General features: G+C 49.5%; 2 protein-coding genes and 1 non-coding gene across 10 annotated transcripts in view; all 3 read left to right on the top strand.

The window, feature by feature from the left end:
* Positions 1-744: 744 nt before the first annotated feature.
* Sgk2 (serum/glucocorticoid regulated kinase 2) lies at positions 745-22,638 on the top strand. Of its 6 annotated transcripts, none has more exons than XM_047542004.1 (15): positions 745-881; positions 5,612-5,805; positions 6,884-6,943; positions 7,481-7,530; positions 8,014-8,071; positions 8,223-8,306; positions 9,432-9,560; positions 10,478-10,590; positions 10,851-10,887; positions 11,745-11,831; positions 15,187-15,282; positions 16,186-16,341; positions 18,006-18,095; positions 19,843-19,902; positions 21,523-22,638. In XM_047542004.1, exons 3-15 carry the CDS (start codon positions 6,908-6,910, stop codon positions 21,685-21,687), a joined length of 1,161 nt encoding a protein of 386 aa, XP_047397960.1. In that variant the 5' UTR covers positions 745-881; positions 5,612-5,805; positions 6,884-6,907; the 3' UTR covers positions 21,688-22,638. The 6 variants fall into 6 exon arrangements, with proteins under 6 accessions (XP_047397960.1, XP_047397959.1, XP_047397963.1 ...); XM_047542003.1 differs by having other exon boundaries at positions 9,429-9,560; XM_047542007.1 differs by lacking the exon at positions 8,223-8,306 and having other exon boundaries at positions 9,429-9,560.
* Positions 16,882-16,957, top strand: Trnaa-cgc (transfer RNA alanine (anticodon CGC)). Its single transcript has one exon. It is a non-coding gene; the product is annotated as a tRNA-Ala (tRNA).
* A 3,213-nt stretch (positions 22,639-25,851) lies between the features above and the next one.
* Positions 25,852-26,092, top strand: part of Ift52 (intraflagellar transport 52) — a 37,488-nt gene continuing 37,247 nt past the window's right edge. For all 3 annotated transcript variants that reach the window (XR_007107117.1, XM_047540549.1, XM_047540548.1), the window contains exon 1: positions 25,852-26,001. Coding sequence is in view for 2 of the 3 variants with exons in the window: in XM_047540549.1 (XP_047396505.1) it covers positions 25,981-26,001 (21 nt within the window). In the remaining variant the exon portion in view is untranslated. The remainder of the gene's footprint in view (positions 26,002-26,092) is intronic.

The following is a 26,092-nucleotide window of genomic DNA, read 5'->3' as shown; positions in this document are numbered from 1 at the left end:
GTGGGGAGAGGGGTTTTATAAGCTAGGCTACAGAAGCAGTGACATCATTAGCTTAGCTTGCTTTGTCCTGTTGTATGAACAGCATCCCAAAGAACCTGACACACAGGCCAGAAAGCAGCTCTCCAGGGATAGCACTGCCTTCCCTAGTTCCCAGAGTACATGAGAAAAAGTCAGAGTCCTTCAAGATATTTGTGGACATCCTGGTCCAGGCTTAACTTGGGTTCATGGGAACAGAGAAGGACAATTTGAGGACATGAGGTTTTGCTGTCCTCCATTTCTCCGAGGATGGCATGACTGGTGGCCCCCATCAGGGAAGCAGTGGGAGAGAGTCTTGTGTGAGTTTTCCGTTGTCAGTTCTCCAGGTGCCGAGAAAGAAGTGGTTCAGCCACCGGCATAGGAAGGCTCTGAGGAGGAGTTGGCCTTTGCGCTTGGAAGGGCTTTTTGGAGAAGGGACACAGGACAGTGTTGAAAGGGCTTCAGGACTTTCCCAGCAGGAGGTGCCTGCACCATCCCCAGTCCACACGAGGCTCTGGGAGCTAAGTCACTTGCCCAAGGTGACACAACGTAAGTTGTGAAGTACCTTTTAAAAGGTCAGAGGGACCCCAGGGCGGGGTTGTCCAGCCGCCAGTGGGTGCAGCCAGCATGGTAATCCTGTCCAGCAGTTAATTAATAACTGAAAGGCCCCAAAGCCAGCTCCCAGCTGGCAGGGCTGGGAGGTTGAACTCCAGCCCGTTCGAGAGTCAGGCGACTGGGTGACAGGTCACTCCTGCCTGGGAAGGGTGCTCACTCGGCAAGTCAGGATTGGGTTTCAGGACAGAAGGACCATGCTGCAAGAGGGGGCAGAGCTCCCCAGAACCGGCACCGGGACCCAGAGTCTCCAGGTGAGAGGCCAGCTGTGAGCAGCCGCCTGCTGCCTGCCTGTTCACCTGCTGAGTGGACTAACTAGCTGCCTAACTAGTTTCCTTCCTGACTGCCTGTTTCCTTTCCCTCCTTCCTCGGGCCCTTCCTTCTTTTTCCTTTCTAACATCTCGCCTCCCTCCCTTTCTTCCCCCCTGGTTTTCTTTTCTAACTTCTTCCCTCCGCTCCTCCTTCCTCCCCTTCTGAACTGCACCACCTGCTCCCCTCTTCCCTGGCTCACCTTGACGTCCTCACTCCTTCCCCACGTTCACTCCTCCCTTTCCTAACTTCCTGACTTCTTTGGGAAGTCCAGACCATGGTTTGGGGAGTGGGACTGCCTGGGTTCAAATTCTAGTTACACGATTCATTGACCTGGGTCTTGATCAACTCACTTCCCTGCTGCGAGCCTCCGCCTCCTCCTCGGAGCAGGATGATGACAGTTTCTAACCCGTGGGGCGGTGGGAACAGCCTCAGAGCAAGCTGGCCCTTGAGCTGCACAGGGAATAAAGGACAGTGGGGGAGGCAGGTGCCAAAAAACAGAAGGAAGGAAGCGCTGGCGAGGCTACCAGGTCCCATGACAGGGTCAGCCAAGCAGACCAGGCTGAGGGGGAATGTTCCAGGGAAAGAGAACTCAGCAGTGCCCCTACCCCACCCCATTCTGCAGGTTCACAAAGTGACCGGGCAGAGGAAGGCAGGTCTCGGGTGCAGCAAGTCAGGGGTGGGAGGGACAGGCTTGAGATGCCCAGAGGGAGCTCACAGGGGCCACCACAGGACAGTCAGGAGATCTCAATGCCTGACCTCTAGCCAAATAATCAGGCAGTGGTGCAAAGAGGGAAGAAGTGAGAGATGCTCGGGAGTGGGAGTCATGGTCAAGGCAATGGGAGAGGGCGGAGTGGGCAATGGTGTGTCCAAGTTCCCATAGGGACTTCATATTTAAATGTAACCAAACAGCAACATCTGGAGAAATTTTACACAACACAGAATTTTATGCAGCAGGTCAAAAGTAACAATAAAAGCAACCTAAGAACCTACTGCCATGGCCTCCCACCTTTGTGTGTGCGTGTGTGTGTGTGTGCGTGTGTGGTTAGACACATGAATACACATGGACACATACTTGTTTTGTATGTGCCATTTTGAAATTTGCTTTTTTGCTTGAGATTGCATCAGATACATGTTCTCATTTTGACTAATGTAGGTTTATAGGGAGTTTTTGGTTGTGGAATTTTCACTTTATGTATGTGCCATAATTTATCAATCCATTCCTGATTTCCTTAGTCAAATATGTCCTGAGCATCTATCACTTCCAGGCCTGTTTTAAATGGCGAAGATTCAGTAGTGAACTAGAAAGATCTTCACCCTTGTGAAACTGATGTTCTCTTTTGAGACAGAAAACAAAACCATTTAAGTAGTGGCTTGATAAGGTACCAGAGCAATACGTGTGCTACAAAGAAAAATAAAAAGAGAGAAAGAGGGTAGGGAAGAGGTGGGACTGCTATTGTTAGTGACCAGCCACCCTCGTGTGGCCAGGACAGTACCGGTTTTAGCACTGACAGCCCTAAGTCCCAGAAAAACCATTACAACCTGGCACCTGTAATCAGCACAGGCCTCTCTGGGAGGTGGCATGGAAGTAGAGATCTCTGTGATGTTCAGACATGCAGATGTCTTGGGGAAGAACTTTCTAGGAAAAGGGAAAAGTAAGCGCAAGGGGCAGAGACCAGAGGGCACTTGGTGTGTTTCAGGGACGGAGAGAAAACCCAAGCTGCTGGGTAGGATGGATAGGCAGGTGGATGCTGGACAGTTGAGGATGGGGGGATGGGCGTGAGGAAGCAATGAAGACGCGGCTGGAGATGGAGATGAGCCCAGGTGTCTCCTGTGTGCAATCTCATAAGAACTCGGTGGAGACTCAGAACTTCAATTCTAAGTATGACAAGAAGACACTAGAGTTTTTGAGCAAAGAAGGCACATAATCTGATTTCCTTTTTTTTCTTTGGTGATAACAGGGATCGAACTTGGGGTGCTATACCACTAAGCTATACCCCCAGCCCTTTTAACTTTTTATTTTGAGACAGGGTCTCGCTACATTGCTGAGGCTGGCCTCCAATTTATGATCCTCCTGCCTCAGCCGCCACACCAGGCTTGGTAGCCACTATTCTACTTTCCACTCTCTAACTCTTATGACAACTTTAAAAAAAATTCACAAAAGAGTGAGATCATGCACTATTTGTCTCTCTGTACCTGGCTTATTTCACTTCACATAATGTCTGCCAGTTTCATCTGTGTTGCCAGAAATGAGAGGATTTCAACCTTTTTATGACTGAATAGTATTCCATTATACATATATCACCCTCGTTTCTTTCTTTCTTTCTTTTTTTTTTTTTTTTGCGGTGCTGGGGATCGAACCCAGGGCCTGTGCTTACAAGGCAAGCACTCTACCAACTGAGCTATCTCCCCAGCCCCCACCCTCATTTCTTAATCCACTCCTCCATCGATGGACACTTAGCCTCATTCCGTATGTCGGCTATCACAAATAGTGCTGCAATTAACATGAAGCACAGATGTCTCCCTCTTGTGCAGGTTTTATTTTCTGGACATATCTTAATGGGACTTTAATGAGAATGGAAGTGGTATGAGGGTATTAAGTTTCCAGGATGATTCTGAGTTGCTAACTTGAACTTTTATATAGGCAGTAGAACCCTACAGGGAGGACCAGGCTGGGGCAGAGTAGAAGGAATGGAAGTCATGACTTATTTTGTCCATTTTAAGACTGAGTTCTTGCCGGGCATGATGGTACACACCTGTAATCCCAGCAGCTCGAGTTCAAAGCTGCGAGTTCAAAGCCAGCCGTAGCAAAAGTGAGCCACTACGGTAACTCAGTGAGACCCTGTCTCTAAATAAAATACAAAATAGGGCCGGGGATGTGGTTCAGTGGTCGAGAGCCCCTGAGTTCAATCCCAGTTCCCTTGAGATATCTAACTAATGAAGTGCCAAGGAAGCAGTTGGTCCAGAGTTCAGGAGAGAATCAGAGCTAGATAGAGAAATTTGGGAGCTTCTGAATATAGTTGGTAAAGCCACTAAACTGATTCCTTAGTTGATCAAAATAAGGAATGAGTGTAGATACTAAGCCAGGATTGAAGGATAAAGAGGAAGGGGATTCAGTGTAAGAGATGGAGAAGGAGCAGGCAGAGACTAGAAGGACCCCGGAAGCTCCTGAGGCCAACCTTCCTCTGCAGCAGAGAAGTTGAGGAAGAGGAGGAGGGAGGACTCCTCACTGGCTTTGGCACATGGAGATCTCTGTTCACTGGTTTACTAGACTGTTGGGATGGAAGCCTGTTTGGAGTGGGTTCAAGGAAGAAAAAAAGGAGCAGAGACACTGAGTCCAGACAACTCCTTTGAGGAGTTTAACTGAAAAGGAGAACAGAGAAATGGACAGTATCTGGACAGGGTGTAAGGTCAGGAACGGGAGTCATCGCGGATGGCAGCGTTCTGAAGTGCCCTGTGGGGTGCATATAATTGTCACAGTTATTTTGTTCTGATAAATAGTGTTACTGAATGAAGGGCCCGCCAGGGTCTTGTTATTGAAAAGAAATGCCCTTGTTCTGGCCATGTGTTTTGTCAACATGACGTCCTGCAGATCTGTGTATTGGTTCAACATTTCTATTTTGTGGAAAGATGAAAGACTTTGATACTATTCACTGGCGTTTTCTTGGGCCAATGCCTCCAGGGGCCCTGCGTTTCAGAGCCTGCCGGGAGCTCCTGAGGCCACTGGGCTCAGTTTCCTTCCTGACCAACCCCTCTGCCCCAGCTCTGGGGGTCCCTCCTGTGGAGTGGGTTATAGCCACACAGAAAGTTCCAGAAGGACAGGGGCTGTGTTGGGCTCATTCCCTAGAACATTAGCTCACCCCTCAGGAGCCCCAGGGAGCAGAAATGGTCCTGTGAGAACCTAATGATCTCACCAGACAGCAAGGCCTTCACGTGCCAGGGTGCCATGGGACGCTTTCTTACACATCGGGAGAGCTATGGGCCACTCAGCCCTGGCCTGGGCAGGGATGACTCAAAGGGCACGTGCCCAGCAGTGACAGAGCAAGACCCAGCTCTGCCTCTCTGAAACAGCTGCAAGTTCTTGGGCTTCAGCCCACATGGTCTACGCAGCTCCTGGATAGGCTGCTGGATCATATGTTCTTACAGACGGGCTCCCTGCACATGTGTGCACACGAGCATGCACACACACCCAGAAACTTACTGATATACACCAGTATGGACACAGATGCAAGCGGACGTACTGGTACACATACTTGTAGTTCTACGGTCACACACCCACAGGGACAGAAATTCATACACATCTGGAGACTCCCATCCACCTCCCCACACAACCACACTAACACGTACACAAATACACACTGACCATTCCACAGTCATGCAGAAGCACATCCACAACCAACCACAGGCACAGAAATACAATGACACCCACTGACAAAAATGTACAACTGCAGTCACATTGACACACACATTCTTACACACCCACCCACACACACACCTGAAACACAGGGCCACGCTGACACATGCACACTTACACATGCACACGACACACAGTTCCCTATATTCCAACAAATCCCCAGGGTGTCCAGGCTCTTCTGGGGCTATTGCCCACCCCTCGCATGCCCCCCAGGGGAGGTGATGTCCCCGAGGGAATAGAAGTCTCCTGTCTTGTCTTAAGCTCTGCTGGATGCCGTGTGACATCAGCCAGCCCCTTAGCTGCCGCTGGGAGTTCTGAGCTCCGTGCTGGGCCCAGCAGCACCAGGCACGGACACATCGGCCCTTGTTGGGAGAACACTGTGAGGCTCTCTTGTCCGCCGCCTGTCCTCGGCTCCAGCTGCTGGTTCTCCCGGAGAGCGCTCCTCAGCTGCTCAGGTATGTGTGGCCAGAGAGGACAGGGCTGCTGAAGGAGCTGCAGCGTGAGCAGGAACTCCGCCCTGGGTGCTGGCTGTCCTCCCTGTTCTGCGGCTCCCTCCCTTGGGGCGCCGCAGGGCCGGGCTTCTCAGAGCGGCCTGGCTGGAGGATTCCCTCCCTCCCCTATGGTCACTTTCTCGGCTCCCAAGACAGCCACGGGGTGAAGCCTCCAGGCCACTCTTGTACAGATGGGTGGTTTCTACTCAGAGAGACAAGGCTGCGGCCCAGGCCCCACAGCAGGTCAAAGCTGTGGTCTTGGAATGTAAAATTTCCAGAACCCCATGAGCAACTGGGCTCTCAGGTGAGATCTTGGCTCTCAGCCTTGACCTTCTGAGTGGGAGGTGCAGGGGCTGTGGGGTCCTGAGCACTCTGAGCTGGGTCTGAATATGCTGGCTTCTTCCGTGCTGCAGGGCGAGGGCAGGGAGGACATTGCCGGCCACTCCCTCCACTGCCTGACCTCAAATCGGCACTGGCCAGTCTTGTGGCTCTCTGGGGATCCGGTCTGAGGTCCCCAGGGCAGCTGCTGTTCCTGGGCATTGGGCAGAAGTCCTCATGGCAAGGGGATTATAGTCAGCACAGAGCTCAGTTGGGGACCGTCCACAGGAATCCAGAGTCACCAACATGCCTATATGGTAGTCTGGGGAGCACAGTCTGCCCCTCACAAACTGTGGGAAAGTCCTTCGCTAGGCCTCAGGTGTCCGCCTGAGAGGCGGGGGTGGGAAGGATTTAAGCTTGGGGACTACTTGCTGCCCCTGCCATCCTGGCATTCTGGAGCTGCCATGACTTTCAGGGATCTTGCTGCCCTAGCTGTCCCCAACTTTTGAAAAGACCTAGCCTGAAAGGGGCCGCCCCTTGTGAGATGTTTGGTGAGAAAGGCTGGGCTCAGGAGGTATCACTTCGTATCTCTCCAGGAAGGACTCTGGGAAAGAAGCTGCTTAGGCTATGGCGGGGGTTCGGGGTTGGGGAGGAGGGAGAAGGCAGCCATGCCTGATGCTTGGGATGGGGGCTCTCTCACTTCTGTTCCTCCCTGTACTCCCAGAACCCACACGATCACAGCCTCGGAATGGCCTCTAGCCCTATCGGGATCCCTAGCCCACAGGTGAGTGGCTCATGGTCTCAACCAGGAAGCTCACTTTCTTCCAAGGTTGAGGGAATTTATGGAGACACCAGTCAGCCCCCTGGGCTGTCCTAGACCAGGACTGGGAAGTGACAGGGTCATCGTGAGCTCATGGAGGTGGGCCATTTGCAGAGTGAGCTGAGGAGAGATTTGGGCAAGGGCTTCAAGAAGTATATGAGGTAGCAAAATTATGGAGTTGATTGAGAAGACAGGAGTATTCAAGTCCCAGCTTGGTTGCCTGTAAGACCCTGACCACAGCTCTTTGGCCTCAGTTTCTCAGCCTTACAATTAGCATCTAACAGCCAACAGCTGTTGAAGGTTCTTGTGAAAAGCAGGTTCCATGGTGGTTGTCTGGCTGGGGTGGACACATGGATGGGGAGAAGGGTGGAAGGAAACCAAAGAAGGAAGGGAGGGAGGGAAGCAGTCTGGTGGAGGTGTTGGAGAATTGACCAGAGCCCAGCCCAGGGAAAGGGAGGAGGCTGACCAATCTTAATCACCTCTTCCTTTAAATGTTTTCAGCCCTCCAGAGCCAATGGGAACATCAACCTGGGGCCTTCAGCCAACCCAAAGTGAGTTCTGGTCTCTCAACTGACTTTCCCACCTGGCTCCCCTCAGAGCTGGCTCCTCGAGCCTTGGGAATGAAATCCAAGCTTTCTGGTCTGGTGTTGAAGGCCCTCTGCCTTCTGGGCCCAGGGCTCTGCCCCAGCGTCATCTTCTGCTAATTCTCCAGCCTTTGCCTATATCGAACCTTCTGTGTGGGAAGCCCCCAGCACCTGCCCTGTTAGCAGCTTCCCAACTTCTTGCCCCTCCAGTGCTGGGGGGCCAGATGCCTGCCTTCTCTGTAGCGTGTCTGCTTTTCTCTCCCTGCCTGTTGCTAACTGGAGCCCCGTGGGGTAAAGGGTGAGTCTTGCAAGCCTCTCTGGGCAGGGAGGACAGGACGTTCTCAGGGGCAAGAGGCGTGGCTCCAAAGTTAAAAAGAAGCCTGGATTCGCGCTTAGGAACTAGCTTTCCTGAGCTTGCAAATGCCCATCATGTTTTTTCCTTGTCCCCAGTGCCCGGCCCACAGACTTCGACTTCCTCAAAGTCATTGGCAAAGGGAACTATGGGAAGGTGAGTGGGGAGGTGGGGGTGGGCGACCTCCTGCCCTCCTGCCCGCCACTTGCATGAACGCAGAGAGAGCTTGCGAACTGCAGAATGCAAGTAGGACAGGGCTGGAGCCACCTCCTGTCACCAGAGGGCTTATATCCCTGCTCATGCTCAGGTCCTCCTAGCCAAGCGCAAGTCGGATGGGATGTTCTACGCAGTGAAGGTGCTGCAGAAAAAGTCCATCTTAAAGAATAAAGAGGTACCGCAGCTCGGGCACACGCACTTCTGCTTCTTGACCTCCTGAGTAGCTTCCAAAGATGGCTTCCACCTCCAGGGGACCTTGTACACAGGGGGTCACAGCAGGGGCTCCAGCTGTGTCCAGGATTATGGCCCTTCTCCAGAAAGGCAGGTGAGGCTGCTCACCTTCAGGGCGTTCAGGAGAACCAACCCAGGCCTCTGACTTCCCATGGAAATCCAGGGCTCCATGATGGACACCCTTTCTGCCCTCTCCAGGCTGACACGTTTTGTGGGGCCACACCTTATATTCTCCAAAGGTCTTTCAAGCCATGGCCAACCTGGATTTCTAGATACTCAGCCAACTTGAGTCCCTTTAACACCCAACCCCACCAGGAGGACAGGGAGAGAGGATTGATTGATCCAGTCAGGAGACTCAGGGGGAAGAGTGATTAACACACACAAGGACTTCAAGGGGTGGGAGGGGAGGTCTTTTGGAGGGAGACGCATTGTAGTTGGCCTTGACATAGCATTCTGGTGGTCCGAAAAGAGGATGGATGTCCAGGCAGGGAAAATAGCAAGAGCAGAGATGTGAATATAGATAGCACATGGCTTTTTTTTTCCTTAAAGATTTTTCCCTGAAACTCACTTATGCAGGTATCACATACACTTTGTTTGTTTGTTTGTTTGTTTTGGTAATGAGGATTGAACCCAGACGTGCTTTTCCACTGAGTCACATTCCCAGCCCCTTTTTTTTTTTTTAACTCCTAGTCATTTTAATTTTTTATTTGAGACAGGGTCTTGCTAAGTTGCTTAGAGTCTCATTAAGTTTCTGAGACTGGCCTTGACCTTGTGATCCTCCTGCCTCAGTCTCCCTGGTGGCCGAGGTGGGGCAGGGACTGCGGATCCAGGGGTTGAAGTTATACCAGTACATAGCAGGTGGGGATGAAGCCATCATGCTGAGCCCTGAATACTAGGCAAGGAGACTGGGCTTGGCTTGAAGGGCACTAGGGAGCCATTGTGGATGTTTGAGCAGGAGCTTAAGAAAGTCCTGGGCAGGACAACCTCCAATAGCAAGGTCATGCTGGCTCTGCTGAGTGAGATGAGAGAGACCATAGCTGTGACATGGACCCATCTGACTCCACAGCAGAGCCACATCATGGCGGAGCGCAACGTGCTCCTGAAGAACGTGCGGCACCCCTTCCTTGTGGGCCTGCGCTATTCTTTCCAGACACCTGAGAAGCTCTACTTTGTACTCGACTATGTCAATGGAGGAGAGGTGAGCGACCAGCGGTCCAAGGGAGGGCATCCATCCCGCAAGCCCACTATGTAATAAGAATGGTCTCACCTCATCCTTTCAATAGACCCATTTTGTAGCTGAAGAAACTGAGGCTCAGGGAGGTCAATCACTTGCTCAAGGTCACACAGTCCACACCAGGCCTGAATGCTGCTTTCCTGCCTTTCTCTCACAAAACTGTCCACAGACCCCCTTCAGTTGACCCGGGAAAGGTTGATACTAAGAGATGCTCTCTGGTCAAGATTTCCAACACTGCCCTTTGATACCATAGGCCGTAGGACAGGGGGTTAACTTGTCACTGTCATAATTGGAGCCACCTGGTGACCAGAAGCATGGCCAGGACAAACTTGGCTCCCTCTTGGACTTCACTCTGTTTCACTGGGCAAGACGGCAAGATTTAGTGGGACTTCCCTCAGTGACCCCAGATTGAACTTGTGACTGAATGGTTTTTGGTCTGAAGCCAAGAGGGGAGTTTTTGTCCTGCATCCCTAAGTAAAGGGCTCTGCATGTCAATAAAATAGACCAGGCATTGACCCATTGGGAGATGTATCCTGACCTTCGTGTGACAGGGCTTGGGTGTATGGCTTGGGTTGGAGAAAGGCACATCCTTAAACCACCCAGTTTCAAATTCCAGCTCTGCCAATTATGAGCTCTGTGACCTTGAGCGAGACACCTCCCACTTCGCTCTTATGTGAAACTGGTGACCTCTTTGATACCTTGACGGTCGTCATGAGGATGAGATAAGACGCAAAGGCCTGACTCGGAGCCTGGAGCACAGTTTGTGCTTCGTCAATGCTGGAAACTCTCTCCTTCCACGGCCACTCTGGCCATGGCGACTCCTCTGTGGGTGCCCTAGAAGCTGGAGCCAGAGCCCCTCTCACACGCCTCCTTCTCCTCAGCTCTTCTTCCACCTGCAGCGGGAGCGCAGGTTCCTGGAGCCCCGGGCCAGGTTCTACACTGCCGAGGTGGCCAGCGCCATCGGCTACCTGCACTCCCTCAACATCATTTACAGGTGAGGATGGACTGTGGCTCAGAGCCAGGCCAGGGCCTTCCTGTCCCAACAGCCAGGGGTTGTGTGGACCCCTACATTCCGATCCCAGAGGACTAGGGTTGGGTGTCCTCCTTCCGAGAGCCAAGTGCCCAGCCTCCCTAGGCTTTCCCTCTGCACTCTGGGAACCTCGGTGAATGGTTCTCCTGCCAGGACCCAGGGTCCCCAACTCTCTCACTATGGAGCGGAGACTCCACCAGGCTGTTTTCTCTTATTTTCTGCAGGGACCTAAAACCAGAGAACATTCTCTTGGACTGCCAGGTTGGTGTGTGCGTGAGAGAGCTCTCTGATCATGTGTCTGTGTGCGTGGGTGTGCATGTGTTGTACATGCATGCACACAGGGAGAGGGTGCACTTCTGTATGCACATGCTTGGGTGCCCACGCAAGTTTACTCACGTATGTGTGCATTATATGCACATGTGTGTGTGTGCACATGTGTATACGAGGTCCGTGAGATGGGAGGGTTGGTGGGTTTTAGAGTCTTTCCTTGTCTTGGACCAGGAGGACAGTCTGCCTGGAAATAGAATCTGAGATGGAGAGGTGAGAGCAGGTTTATTGGGGAGATACAGCTTTAAGGGGTGAAGAAGACAGGGCTGGGCAGAGGGAAAATCTCACCTGCATGGTGGCTGCAAGCAAGGCCTCAGCCGATTTCACAGGGATGGGGACCCAAGCTGGGATGGATCTTAAGGATTGTCCCAAGTCAAGGCCCGGAGCGCCAACCTATCACTGGACATGGATTACCCGAGGGAGGGGGCAGGGCCCAGCCGTGGCGGGTGGCAGCTTCAGCAGGGGAGGGCTAGGCAGAGTCGCAGTGTCCACCCACTCCACACCCCACACGCTGCACAGGGCCTTCTCTCACGTGGCTGCTGTCCAGCCAGGACCTCCTGGAGTTTCACTGTTCTGGGCCTGGGTGAGTCCATGCCGAGCTAGAAAGACAGGAGAATGGCATGTCCCCACCTTGTGCCCTGCGGTCCTCTCGAAGCCCTGGGTCTGAGTGGAGCCTCCAGCCTGTGCCTGGGCATCAGATCCATAGCCACTGCCTGCACTGTGGCACCTGGGCTTTGGGGTTAAGGCGGGACATAGACCAGCCTCCAGCCCCTGCCGTCTCTCATCCTCAGGGACACGTGGTGCTGACAGATTTCGGCCTTTGCAAGGAAGGCGTGGAGCCTGAGGACACCACGTCCACGTTCTGTGGCACCCCTGAGGTAAGTGTGTGTGTCCTAGGAGAGGGCGGGCCATGGATGGCCAAGGCCACAGCTCCTGAGTAGAGCCATCAGGTTACAGCTGAGGGGCTTCTGCCATCTGCCAGGCACCGCCCCCGCGACCCACACCAGCCAGCTGTGTATAGAGCCTTGGTTTCCTCCTCTGTGTAATGGAGAGACCCTGGAGAGGCAAGGACGCAGCCAGCTCTGGTGAAGCTCTGCTGTCCAAGGGAAATAACATTCAAACCGACAGACACTATTTCAAACTTCCCTGCAGCTACATTTTCAAAGTCAAAGGACAAGCCTGGGGGTGTAGCTCAGTGGTACGGCCCTTGCCCAGCATGTGTGAGGCCCTGGGATCAACCACCAGCACTGCAAAAATAAAACAAAGAAACAGGGGAGAGCTGGGCACAGTGGCACATGCCTGTGATCCCAGCTACCCGGGCGACTGAGGCTGGGTGGTCACATGTTCCAGCCAGCCTGGGCAACATGGTGAGACCCCCATCTCAAAACCAAAACAAGCTGGCGTGGTGGCCCATGCCTATAATCCCAGCGACTCAGATCTGACGGAGGAGGATCACAAGTTCTTCAGCTGCAGCAACTTAGCAAGGTCCTAAGCCACTAAGTGAGATCGTGTCTTAAAATTTAAAAAATAAAGTAAAATAAAAAGGTCTGGGAATATAACTCAGTGGTAAAGTGACCCTGGGTTAAATCCCTAGTACAAACAAAACAAAGCACCACCAATGAAAAACCCCAGGAACAGGTAAAATTAATTTTAACTACACTTTATTTAACCCGATATATTCCAAATATTCTCATTTCAACATACAATAAGTATACAAATTATTGAACTGTTCGTGTTTCCAAGCGTTTGGGGTCAAACGTGTGTTTTATAGTTGTCACACATCTGACTGGGAGTACTAGTCACATTTCAAGTGCTCAGTAGCCACACATGGCTTTTGGCTGCTGTACCGAATGGCATTGCTTCACAGGGAAAAGTCCACATGCAACAGGGGCTCACGAGTGTCGGACACATGGTCCACCTCCCTCTTCTGGTCACTGAGCCTGGAGGGTCAAATGTGTGGATCTCAGTGGTAATTCTGCATGACTCTCCACACACAGGAGGCCCAGACTCCCTGCAGCTATGGGATTATGATCTTTCCTTGAGCTCCCCCGAGGCTTGGACCTTGGATCTTTGACCTGCAGGGGATCCCATAGACTTGGACGGATTTCAGGGCCGAGGCTGCAAGGCTGGGTAGCTCCTCTCCACCTGCACTGGCCAGCACTTGAGCCTCTGTGGTTTACCCCACAGGCTTAGAAACCTGGGCCTCAACTCTCAGGTGGGCCTCTTTGGTCAGGAACCAGAGTGGCTGATGGACAGATATCCTCTCTGAACAGGAGCTATTGTTTATGTTTGTGGGTGGACAGTGTTCCCTGAATAAGGTTGGCCCTCCAAATCCTGGTAGCCAAGACATCCAGTCCCTGGACATGGCCAGGAGCTGGCAGCTGGTCACTGCCAGGGGATATGTAATCCTGACTTGTGTAGGAGACACATGGCCCCAGTGCATGTCTTCCACAACTCCACTGCCACTGTTTCAGGGGGTGCAGACAAGAGTAACCATCATGGCTCCCTCGTTCAAGGGCTTGCATGTGGCCTTACACCAGACACCAGGAGGGATTCTGCATCCCCATTTTGTGGATGAGGAAACTGAAGTTCTGAGAGTTTAATTGACCTGCCTGAGACCTCACCAAGAAGGGCTCAGGTCTGTGTGACTCTGCCCTTCTGCAGACCCACACCATGTCTCTCAGGGTAGTTTTGCCTGCTGCTGAGCTCACTCTCCTCATTGGCACAGATCCCAGGTTAAGAGGCCGCCAAGCTCTGGGGTTCAGAAGAAGGCACAGCTCTGCCTCGGGTTTCTCTTCATGCCAGCCACAGGTGTGTGGCAAGCACTCCTGAAATGTCACACTTTCCTGACTTCTTCTCTGCCACTCAGGTTTCAGTACAAGTGTATGAGGGAGATTTTGTCCATTAGTGTCCCCACTGCACTGTGAGCACTCTGGGGCGCTCCCATTGCTAAGACACTGAGAGCTCCTTAGATGCCTCTGTACACACTAGAAGACACCCACGCTGGACACACTAATTAGAAAAGCACCCCTTGAGCAAAAATAAAGTTGCTAGATACACTTCTGAACTAGGGTTATGGCTTGGTGAGCGGATCACGGCCAGGGTCGCAGCCCCTTTACACATTCCCTGTGGTGTCCAGCTGTGCAGCTGTGGAGGGCAGTCCTGCTGATCTCTCTGTCCCCGGAATATGGCACAGGGCCCTGCACAAGCCAGGCCTTTGGCAAACGGATGCCAAATGAACACGTGCTCACCCCGCGAGTATCAGCTGGCTCCACCTCTGCCGATCTTCTGTTTTAAGTGGTTTACTTACAGATGGAGAAACGGAGGCTGAGCATCTTTTTGTTTTTAATCTCCATTTTTACTGGTACATTTTGGTTGTATGTAATGATGGATTTGTTGTTAAATATTAGCACGGGCACATGATATAACAATTTGACCCACATCCCTCCCCAGCATTTCCCCCTTCCTTCCCTCTTCCCACTGCCTGGTCTCTTTCTCCTATCCTACTGATTCCCCTTTGCTTTTCACGGAATCACCGCCATCTTTCTTTTCCTTTTTCCTCTTTAGCTTCCACATATGAGAGAATACATACAACTCTTGACCTTCTGAGTATGACTTATTTCGCTTAACACGATGGTCTCAAGTTCCATCCATTTCTTGCAAATGACATACGTTCATCTTTCTTTATGACTGAATATACCACATTGTCTTTATCCATTCATCTGTTGATGGATACCCAGGCTGGTTCCATAGTTTGGCTATTGTGAATTGTGCTGCTATAAACATGGGTATCATTATAGCATACTCTGTTTATTTACTTACTTTTGGGACTGGGGATTGAATCCAGGGGGGCTCTACCACTGAGCTATATCCCTGGTCCTTTTTATTTTGAGACAGGATCTCACTTAAGTTGCTTAGGGCTTCACTAAGTTGCTGAGGCTGACTTAGAACTTGCTATCCTCCTGCCTCAGCCTCCAGAGTTGCTGGGATTACAGATGTGTGCCGCTGTGTCTGGTAGTATGCTGACTTTAATTCTTAAGGCTGAATACATGGGCACCAATGTTGAGGGAGTGGAGTAGCTGGGTCACAGTGGTTCCATGCCTAGTCTTCTGAGGAGCCTGCATACTGATTTCTAGAGTGGTTGGACTAATCTACAATCCCACCAATAGCGTAAAAGCATTCCTTTTTCTCCACATCTTGAACACCTTTTAAATAAGTGTGTTTCCCCAACAGTACTTGGCTCCTGAAGTGCTTCGTAAGGAGCCTTACGATCGGGCAGTGGACTGGTGGTGCTTAGGGGCTGTCCTCTACGAGATGCTGCACGGCCTGGTGAGTGGGCCACACCTGTCTATAAGGGACATGTTCTCTGGGGAAGGCCTTGGGGGAGTCTCTCCTTCATGGGCTTGCTCAAGCTGTGTTCAGGGAACTAAACGAGTCATCTCACCCCGGGTGATAAAAGGTGATGCCAAAGTGAATATAAAGGTTAGACCTATTTTTTTTTTCAATAATGTTAGTTTAGCACTTTACAGTTTTTTGCACACCAACTTACCTTGGCCCCGTCAATACAGCCTTTGGAGTCTGGGACTACAGAACCCAGAGTTGTTCTTATTTTACTGAGAGGGAAACTAAGGCCAAAGTGGTCACAGTCCTTCCGATAGATTGAGAACCCATCCGGGTTGCCTGTGTAGGTCTCCACCTGGTGGACCAGGTTTTCTCTGGGGGCGGGGCATGGCGAAGGAGCCGGCTGTGTGGGGTCAGGAGAAGGACCAACTGATAGAGGAAGAGGAGGAGGAGCAGCAAAGGAGAAGTGGACCCTGAATATGGTTTGGGGGCTGACTGTCTTCCTAGCTGTGCAGTTTAATTGCTCTGAACTTCGTATTCTCATCTGAAAAACGGCAGCCTCTCAGCGGATGGTTGTGAGGCTGGAGTGAAATGATGAAGGTCAAAGGGTAAGCCTGGTGCACAGCTGGACTAGCACAGCTGGGACAGGGGATGCCCCAGGAGGTCCGCAAACCTCCCACTGTAAGAGCCTTGCGACCTTCTCAGCAGCCCTGTCTGTCCCCTGTGACGGGTGCCTGGAGGTCCCATCTCTCCCCATGTGCCATGTGAGCCACAGCGCACGTGCCATGGGTCTGACTGAATCCTCCTAGCAAACCCACTGGCTCCAAGTCTCCCTGAGACCCATTTCCACGTTCACCTGGGTGACCTTCCAGCTTCTCCCTCTCTTACCAGCCACCCTTCTACAGCCAAGATGTGTCCCAGATGTATGAGAACATTCTGCACCAGCCGCTACAGATCCCTGGGGGCCGGACAGTGGCAGCCTGTGACCTCCTGCAAGGCCTTCTCCACAAGGACCAGAGGCAACGGCTGGGCTCCAAGGCAGACTTTGTAGGTGACCTGCCAGCTAGAGCACAGGCCTCTTTTGGGGCTCCCAGCTCCCTGCAAAGGCAGCTCAGTGGTACATCAACATGCTTCCTGCTTTCCTCTAAAATCAGTCTGCTCACACATCCATTGGAAATTCACTACTGCTACCATCTGTCTACTTTCTTTAATCCAATTCTTTTAGTTGACCAATATTTACTGAGCACCTACTATGTGCCAGACATTGAGCTAGGTGCTAGAAATTTAACAGTCTAGGTCTCTGCCCTTATTAAGTGTGGGGGCAGAAGGAGGCTGACAAAAACAACAACAACAACAATAAAGATCATATGCAATTATCACAAAAGTCAGGAAGGAAATAATAAGCAGAGATGGACAGTAATGGAAGGGAAAGGTTTTGTGTTTGCACCAAAGCTTGACTCGCCAGATTTAGGGAAGTGAACTTTTGGGGTGTTTGCCCAGCTTAAAGAACCATAGGTATCCTTGCCCAGAAAGGTAAGTTCTCTCATTCCAAGGGAAATTTGCATCTTTAAGACTTACCTATTGGGCTGGGGATATAACTCAGTTGGTAAGAGTGTTTGCCTCGCAAGCACAAGGGCCCTGGGTTCAATCCCCAGTACCGCAAAAAAAAAAAAAAGAAAAAAAAAAAGAAAAGAAAAAGACATGTATAATTTTTAGGATAGGTTATTCATTCACACAGATTAAAATTCAGAGGCTACGAAAGGGTATCCAGAAAAAGTCCCTCTGCCTCTATTTAGAGGAAGCACAAATTACTAATTTCTTGGGTATTCTTCTGGAGATATTTGAGTCTGACTTTTCAACTAGCTCACAGCACAGTCCTGATACAGGGAGACTCAATTTTTGAGAAACAGAGTTAGAGAACGGGTCCTGCTGGGAGGGAAGTGGGTGCCAATGTTGTTGAGGATTTTGTTTTTTTGCTAGTTTGCTTGTTTTTTGCTGCTGGGGATTGGACCCAGGGCTACTTTACTTCTGAACTCCATTCCTCAATCCTTTGTACATTTTATTTTGAGACAGGGGCTTGCTAAGTTGCTAAGGGTCTCACAAAATTGCTGAGGCTGCCCTGGAACTTGCGATCCTCCTGTCTTAACCTTCTCAGTTGCTGGGATTACAGGCACGTGCCTCTGCACTGGCCCTGTGTTGGTTATGATAAGGAAAGAGGTAATGAAGCATGCCCCGGGCTGAGTCCTCACTTCTGGGTCTCCGGGAATTTGTGGCTTTTTTGGGGCTTTATTTCTCAAACCTTCCTGAGAGGGTCTATTTCATCTATTTCTCTGGATTGCATTCTGGGAAGACCCAAGATGTAGTACTGATGCAGGGTCAGGGGTGGGTCCCCAACTTCCTGCTCACTTGCTTCCCCCCACCCCTCCCAGAACCAGTTTTCTTTCCCTGACATTCCCTCCAGAGCCTAGAATGGTCTAAGTACTCAGAGAGGGTACCCAGTTGTGGATATACTTTGGGGAGGGTATGGAAGTGGGGGTTTTGGATGATGGTGGGGGCCAGAGCCTGGTTGCAGAACACTCTCTTGTCCCAGGAAACCATCCAGAACTGCAAGGGACCATGCAGTTAAAAGCCAGTTGCTACAGAGCTGGGACTCAGGAGGATGTGGGGGTGGGGAGGGAGGGCTACTTCTGATTAGCACCTTCTTCTTGCAGCTGGAGATAAAGAACCATGTATTCTTCAGTCCCATAAACTGGGATGACTTGTACCACAAGAGACTGACTCCACCTTTCAACCCAAATGTGGTAAGAGGGCTTAGCATTCTGGATTTTGGATTCTGGATTCCTAGCACTGGTGGGAGTCTGGAGAGTATTTGAGCTTGCTCTCTCTCTCTCTCTCTCTTAGTACTAGGGATTGATTCCAGAGGTAATTTACCATTGAGCCACATCCCCGGTCCTTTTTATTTTTTATTTTAAGGCAGGGTCTTACTAAGTTGCTTAGGGCCTCACTAAATTACTGAGGCTAGTCTGGAACTTGTGATCCTTCTGCCTCAGCCTCCTGAGTCACTGTGATTGCAGGTATGTGCCACTGTGCCTGGCCTCAACGGGGACATTGAGGGCCCACAAGATTGGATACTTTATCCAAGTCACATGCAAAAATTAGAGGCAGAACCATTTCTAGCACTCCCAAGTCCCTTCTGCCAGCTCAGCTCTGGGGCAAGAGCCATGCAGCTGCTCCTTCATCTTGAGCACCAATAACCCTCATGGCAGAGCCCTTTCCAGTTTGTGAAGTGCTCTGAGTCACACTGCACACCCAGGCAGGGGTTCGCCCTATGGAGATAGCTTTAGACATTTCTCTGACAATAAAAATGGCATGCATTCCTTGCAGAAAGTGTGTAGAGCAGAGAACTTCAAAGCAGCAGAGAGGAAATGCTTTGTATCGCACCAACCAAGGGGAACCATTGCTGGCAGGCTTCCAGTCTTTGTGTGAGTGTGTGTGTGTGTGTGTGTGTATGTTTTACATAGTAAATCATACATTGTGTGTGTGTATGTATTGGTCTATCTGTCTATCTATCTATCTATCTATCTATCTATCTACAGTTGTCCCTGTGGGATGCTCAAGTTCCTTATATAAAATAGCACAGTATTTGCATATGACCTATGTACATCCTCCTATGTACTTTATTTTTGATCTGCATTTTTTAGATGTTGATAGACCTTTATTTTATTCATTTATTTATATGTGGTGCTGAGATTCAAACCCAGTGCCTCACACATGCCAGGCAAGCATTTACCACTGAGCCACAACCCCAGGCCCCTCCTATGTACTTTAAATCATCTCTAGATTACTTACAATTCCGCTTACAATGTAATTACTATGAAAATATTTGTTATGCTATATTATTTAGGAAATGTCTGTACATGCTCAGAACCAATACACTTTTTTCCCAAAATATTTTCAATCTGCAGTTGTTTAAATCCATGGTTATAGATTCCCATGGATGCAGAGGCTTGACTATATACGAGTATGTGTACAATCTTTTTCCTTTTTGTTGCCTAAAGGCTATGTTATTATTCCCCCATGCAATATGAAACTTTATATAAATATTATTTTTAGTGGCTGCATAATATTTCCATCTTATGTCTATAAAAAAACTTACTCAACTATGCTCCTCATGGTGAACTTTAGGTTGTTACCATTTATTTATGTCATAATGTGCTGATGAACATCTTTATGTATCTTTGCCCAGAATTCTAGTTATATTCTTAAGGTGGGTTTCAGATGGGGAACTGCCCTGTCAAAGAACACCCACCATTAGGTATGGTGGCGCATACCTGTAATCCCAGTGGCTTGGGAGGCTGAGGCAGGAGGATCATGAGTTCAAAGCCAGCCTCAGCAAAAGTGAGGCACTACACAACTCAGTGAAACCCTGTCTCTAAATAAAATACAAAATAGGGCTGGGGTTTGTGGCTTAGTGGTTGAGTGCCCCTGAGTTTAATCCCCAGTACCAAACGAAAACAAAAACAAAAACAAAAAAATCACCATTTTCAGGCTCTTGGTTTGCATATGCCTGTCCACAGTGAGAACAATCTTCCTCCTGTCTGTCTTCTGGTGAGTTTTCATCTTACTCAACTTCTGCAGCACGTGCTGTTCTTATTTTTAACTATGCAAATCTGATAAAAAGTGGCATCTCTTAGCATTTTTATTTATATTTCTTTGATCCATGGTGGAGGTGGTTAGTGTTTAAACATTAGCTCTTGGTGGTCCCATGATAGAAAGGAACTGCATTGACTTGGGCTACACAATTAACAAGGGCCAGAACTAGGATCCATGTTCTGGTCTTGCAGCTCTGAGCCCAGTGGCTTTTTTTTTTGTACTGGGGATTGAACCCAGGGGCACTCTATCACTGAGCTACATTCCCAACCCTTTTTTCTTTTGAACAGGTTTTTGCTAATTTGCCCAGGTTAGTCTTGAACTTGTGATTCCCCTACCTTGGCCTCCCAAGGAGCTGGTATTATAGGTGTGTGCCACTACACTGGGCCTGTGACCCTTTTGAGAAGCTGGAAACCATGGCATGTTTGGTTCTGGAGCCCAAGACTTGCATGTGAAAGCAGGTCTGCAGACCCTTCCACTTGCTCACCTGCTTACTTCACAACCTCCAGGGGGTGTTATCTTTTCCTCTGATTGGGTCACCTTTGCAGAAAGACAGTATTGGTTAGTTCGTGCTGCATAACAAGTCACCCCAAAACTAGGTGGCTTCAAATAACAATCTTTTCTTATGGGGTGCTGGGGATTGAACCCGGGGCCTCACACATACTAGGCAAGTGCTCTACCACTGAGCTACAACCCCAGCTTTAAACAACAATATTGTATCTTGTTCATATTTCATGGTGTTTTTTTCAATCTGGGCCAGGTCAGTTGTTCTGTGTAGAGCTCTCTCATGTCTGTGGTCAGCAATGGGATGGAATTGATCTAGAACTGCCTTACATGTCTAGGAGTTGGCAGGCTGCCAGGGCACCTGGGTCCTCCTTCCTGTAGACTCTCGCTTTCCAGAAAGTATTCTGAGCTTGTTCCCAGGCTGGTCTCAGTGTTCCAAGCACAGCAAGGGAGGTGATTCCCAAGGCACCATTTTCCAGCCTCCACTCAGATGATTTGCCAGTTGTTCCATTGGCATAATCAAGTTGTAACCCCTATTTAAAAGATGGAGAAAGAACCTCCATCTCTGGATGGTAAATGGAGAATCTGTAATGATTTTTGCAATCTCTCAGATTACTCTTCCTACAAAGTCGCTAAAGCGGCCCTCGTCCCTGTCTACTGTATTACCCTCGTTTATCTTCTCCATCTAGGACCCTGAGCTCTCTACCTATATAAATGCTCTGTTCAATCCTCCTGCCCTCCACATACTGTAAGCTCCAGTAAGCAGAGGCTCGCTCTCGTCTGTTCTCCCATATTTCCAGTGTCCTGAACAATGCCTGGTAAACATTCAGTGAATATATGTCGATTGACAGACCTTTGTCTGAGGGTTGGTGTAGAGCAGGCAGGGGGCCTGGGGGTTAGAGAAATCAGTCACGTGGAATAAGATGATTAATGTAAATGCGTGGGAAAGTGACGGTTAAGTGTGGATCACCAAGAGGCACTGAGGGGAGGCCTGACACCCCTCTCCTGGGCTTTGGGTTCCTTGGGCAGCTATGATCCCAGTGTCCCCTCCTCATTATTGGCTTCTGTTGACAGGCAGGACCTGCTGACTTGAAACACTTTGACCCAGAGTTCACCCAAGAAGCAGTATCCAAGTCTATTGGCTGTACCCCTGATACCATGGCTAGCAGCTCAGGGGCCTCAAGTGCATTCCTGGGATTTTCCTATGCGCCAGAAGATGATGACATCTTGGACTGCTAAGGAAGCACTTGTGAAGCCTCTGAGGACAGCTGGTAATAGGAGGAGTTACTTTCAGCTGCTACTAAGATTTAATGTAATGAGTTTGATGGATTGAACAAGAAGTAGGTATTTTTTTCCCCATCACATAGAAGGACAATGTTAGGTGGCCTGGGCTGGTAGGACAGGTCATTAGCTACTCAGAGGCTTTCTGTACTTCTGCTGGGTCTCTTGACAAATGGCTTCTGATATTAGAGTTGATACATTATCACAAGTTGGTTACTGGTTCTCTAGTCTCCACTTTTGTGTCCTGGACAGGGAAAAGAAAGGAATAAGTAAGAGGAGGGAATAAAAGGACACTATTAAAAGTGCTTTTCTAGCAACTCAGGAGGCTGAGGCAGGAGGATTGCAATTTGAAGCCAGCCTCAGCAATTTAGCCAGACCCTCAGCAACTGAGCTAGAACTTGTCTCAAAATAAAAGATTTAAAAAAAAAAAAAAAAAAAAAAAAGGACCAGGGATGTGAGTTCAATCCCCAATACAAAAAAATAAAGTATTTTTCCAGAAGCTCCATCCAACGACTTGTGCTGATATCTCATTAACCATCCATTCCTACTGTAATGGAGCCTGGACATATGAATACCCTCAATAGCAAAGGGCAGCTGGCACTCTTAACCAGAAAGGCCTCTTGATGTTTGGATTTTGAACTCAGTGCATAAAAAGACAGAGATGTAACAAACCTACAGGTATTACCCAGTCTCTCTCATTCCGTGTTGATGGTGTCTTTCTTTGTTGTGGGTAGTACTAAACATATTATTGGGTTGGTTGCCTGGCATCTAAGCTCCTTCCAATAGTCAGGGAATCCGCTACTTTATGAGCCACGATGAGTCTACCTCCTTCCCCTGAACTAGGGCCAGGAATGTGACCCAGAAATGCATCTATACCATAAAAGGGACCAGAAGCTCTCTTTCAGGTGGTAGCTACAAAACTGGTTTCCTGGTATAGAGGTAGCAACAGTGCAAACTGTAGTAGTAACTTATCCTCAGCAGCAGCAACTGCAGCAGTTTCCTCATCAGCCCAGTCTGCATTCCTGAAAGCCTCAAGTCCAATTCTCTAGCTGTGTCAATGATTTCAAGAGCATCTGACCCACCATTATGTACAACTATAATGCATCAATAAAAAATACGGAAAGCAAAGGGCTGGTGATGTAGCTCAGTGGTAAAACACTCCTGGGTTCATTCCCCAGTACCACCAAAATAAATAATAACTTATTTTAAAAAAGCATCTGAGCTTTTTTTCTTGAGGGAGGTCCTGGAGATTGAACCCAGGGGTGCTCTACCATTAAGCTACATCTTCAGTCCTTTTTTATTTATTTTGAGACAGGGTCTTGCTAAGTTGCAGAGGCTGGCAAACTTGCAATCCTCCTGCCTCAGCCTGAGCTTCTGAGCCTTTTAACACACTCCTTTTTTTTGGCTTAATTGGCCAAAGTCAGCTTCAGAATGCCTGCCTATGCTGAGGGAATTTCTGTGTTAGACTCTTTGATATCCATTAGTAATTTTCTCCCAAATAACCATAAGGTAGGAATTATTATTATTTTATTTTTGCCATTTGAGAAACAGTTGGAGAAGTTGCTTTTTGCTTGAAGCCTATGTCACTAATAAAGGTTAGATCTGGGATTTAGAGCCATATAACTGGCTCCATGGCTCTCACCTTTAACCTTTGTGCGAGTCTGACCCTTACTCAGACTGTTAGGTTCAAGCAGAATGACCATCAAAATCTCTAGTGAGAGCCACGGCAAGAATTGGCTGGGACAACCAGGTGGTGGTAAAAAGAGGTCTTGTGGAAGAGACAGCAAACTGGACCCCGACTCATGGTCTGAACCTGGTTGCCAAGTTCATGCCCTGCCCCACCTCCTGTGGGGAGCCCAGGTCTTGGTGACCAGAGCTTCCTGGACACTTATGCAGCTCTATGTGTTCAATATCAGTCATTTCTAAAGGCAATTCATAGCAGACAGAATGTGAACATGTACAATCTCAGGAAGTCCAGAACCCTGCTCTTATAGGATAAATTATACTGCCTTATTTCAGTATAAAAGTGTGTTTTTTTCCTTCTCAAACCTGTAGTATGTACTTAAGGTAGCTTTATTAGCTTTTTGGTTTGGGGGCAAGGGGAGGAAGTTTCTTAGGATCAGTGTGCTGGCGATTTCATTGCCTTTGCCTCTGAACTCAGTCCCACTCTCTTCCTTCCAATTTTGTTCCCCCAATCTCCTACCCCAAGAATTATGGGGGTGGCTGAGAGACCATGGAAAGAACAACAAGGACACTGACCTACTGGAGATAAGAGCTGGGTCAGGAAGAACTGATGTTAAGTTTTGACATGTGCTGAGAACATTGAAAGAAACTCTAATTTCCAGCTTACTAGTGCTTGCTGATTGCCAAATATGGAACGTGAGAACAAAGTCCCAACTCCTCAAAACAAAAATCAAGAGTGTAGCTACAAGACACAATGGTACATAATCAGCTATGAGTTGTGAAACACAGTGGTTCTATCCAAGATTGTAAAATCACAAAAATTTTCACCAGGACAGAAAATAAAAACAAAGAAACACTATGCTACTGAATTGATCATGCTACACCTATGTTTATGGAGCACATTCCAAGTTTTAAATGTATGACTTACAATTCTCACTATAAGCCAGCATTTAGAAATTATTAACTTCACTTTACAGATAGGAAACATTCACTCAGATTAAGTAAACTGCCCAAAGTCTTGCATCCAGCTGGTGCAAGTCACAGCCAGGAACTGAACTTGGTGGCAGCTGACTGAAAAACCTTGTTATTTCAAAAACCTAGGACAGTGAGAGAAGTGCTTTGGGCAGGTGCTCTTAGTCTTCAAGCAAATAGTGACTGCACGAAAGGCAGAAGCATCTGAAGACCTGTCCCAATTTCATCACTTCCATTTATATCCCTAACTGCAGACTGTATTCACCCAGTTTTGCACCAAAAGCAGCATCCTCAAGAAGAGGATTCATTCAGGAGATACAGCTTATTGGTAGGGCGTTTTTGCACGTGGGTGACCTGGGTTCCGTCCCTTTCACAGGGGAAAAAACAAAAACAAAACCAAAAACCTCTCCATCACCCTCTTCTTTTGAATTTGCTGTCTTGATAGCTGTGAAAAAGCAACTCAAGTTGTGTGTGTTTTAATATCCTGAAGTCTCACTACCCTGTATATATTGAAGACAAACATAAATGTAAATCAAAACAGTTAGATGTCTCTGCACTCATCTGTCTGAGCCTGGAGGCTGCCACACAGCCCTGTAGACAAGCCCATAGCCCTTTGAGGCAGGCACAGAGTGCTCACCTGGGGAGAAGGGTGGACGGCTGGTGGTTGTGGGCGTCTTCTTTCCCATTTTCACGGCCATGTCAAGACAACATGTATGTGGTGATGGCTCTTTTGCACAAGCCCTTCTGCCCACAACGCTTTCCCCTAGTTCTTGACTTAATGATTGCCACTCTTCCTTCAGATCTCTGCTCAAGGGGGCGCCATTCTGACCAGCCCCCTCACAACTCCCTAAGACAGTTTATATGTTTACATTTTGCTAGGACCCGGCCAAGGTCTAACTCCCCGGCTGCGGACGCCTAGAGGGCAGCAGGTCACCGCTATGTCCCCGACGCTCAGGCCTGGCACTGTGGCGTTTTACGATGTCTGGCTAATAAAAGGGCACATCTGAGGGTACCACTCTCCCCATTTCACCGGCCCGCCCTTTTCGGGGACCTCTTCCCTGGCCTCCCAATCTCCTCGCATCACGCTTCACACCTCTAGGCAGGAGCTTCCGGCAGCCAGCGATCAGAACTCCCGTCACACCCACCCGCCCGCCTTCCGGCCCAGACGTTCTGCGCCTGCGCCCTGGGGAGCCAGGCCGGGGCGCTCCTCCCCGCCTGCCCCCGCCGCCGGAAGCTTCCACTATTTTCCGCCCTCGGGCTGGAGCGAACTTTGGCCTTTTGGGACCTGCCATTCTTATCAGTTTTTAATCGCAGTTGTTATTCAGGGAAAGAATGAAAAGGACTTCTTTTTACCCAAAAGTTAATCCTCGCTGTGTTGGTATGTACCCCTCATCCACAGTAATGGTATAATCCCACATGAGCCCCGCCCGCGCCGGACGCCAGCCGCCAACGCGCATCGGCCGTTCTGTCGTCATCACGTCGCTGCGGAAGGAGCTCCGCGTCCGGGACACACCTTCTCACGCGCGGGTGCGCCTCCGCAGTTGCTAGGCGGCCTTGGATACCTGTCCGCGGGATGCTGGGCGACGTCAGGTGAAGATGGTGGTCACTGGGCCTCAGGTAGGAAGGACTCCGACTGTAAGGGGTGGGCCGGGGCGTTGGGGCGGCCTAGGCGCAAACGGCGGCCCAGCCCGATTACCCGCGAGGCTTC

This window comes from Sciurus carolinensis, chromosome 2 (genome assembly GCF_902686445.1).
Source record: "Sciurus carolinensis chromosome 2, mSciCar1.2, whole genome shotgun sequence".
NCBI lineage: Eukaryota > Metazoa > Chordata > Mammalia > Rodentia > Sciuridae > Sciurus > Sciurus carolinensis.
The sequence above is the reverse complement of the archived record's forward strand: the minus strand, read 5'-3'. Positions and strand labels throughout refer to the sequence as shown.

Excerpts from the sequence above, each read along its gene's own strand:
- Sgk2 (XM_047542003.1), top strand. The coding sequence starts at position 6,908 with ATGGCCTCTAGCCCTATCGGGATCCCTAGCCCACAG. Across the intron at positions 10,591-10,850 it reads TCCCTCAACATCATTTACAG|GGACCTAAAACCAGAGAACA; the intron begins GTGAGGATGGAC and ends TATTTTCTGCAG. Across the intron at positions 11,832-15,186 it reads CGTTCTGTGGCACCCCTGAG|TACTTGGCTCCTGAAGTGCT; the intron begins GTAAGTGTGTGT and ends TTTCCCCAACAG.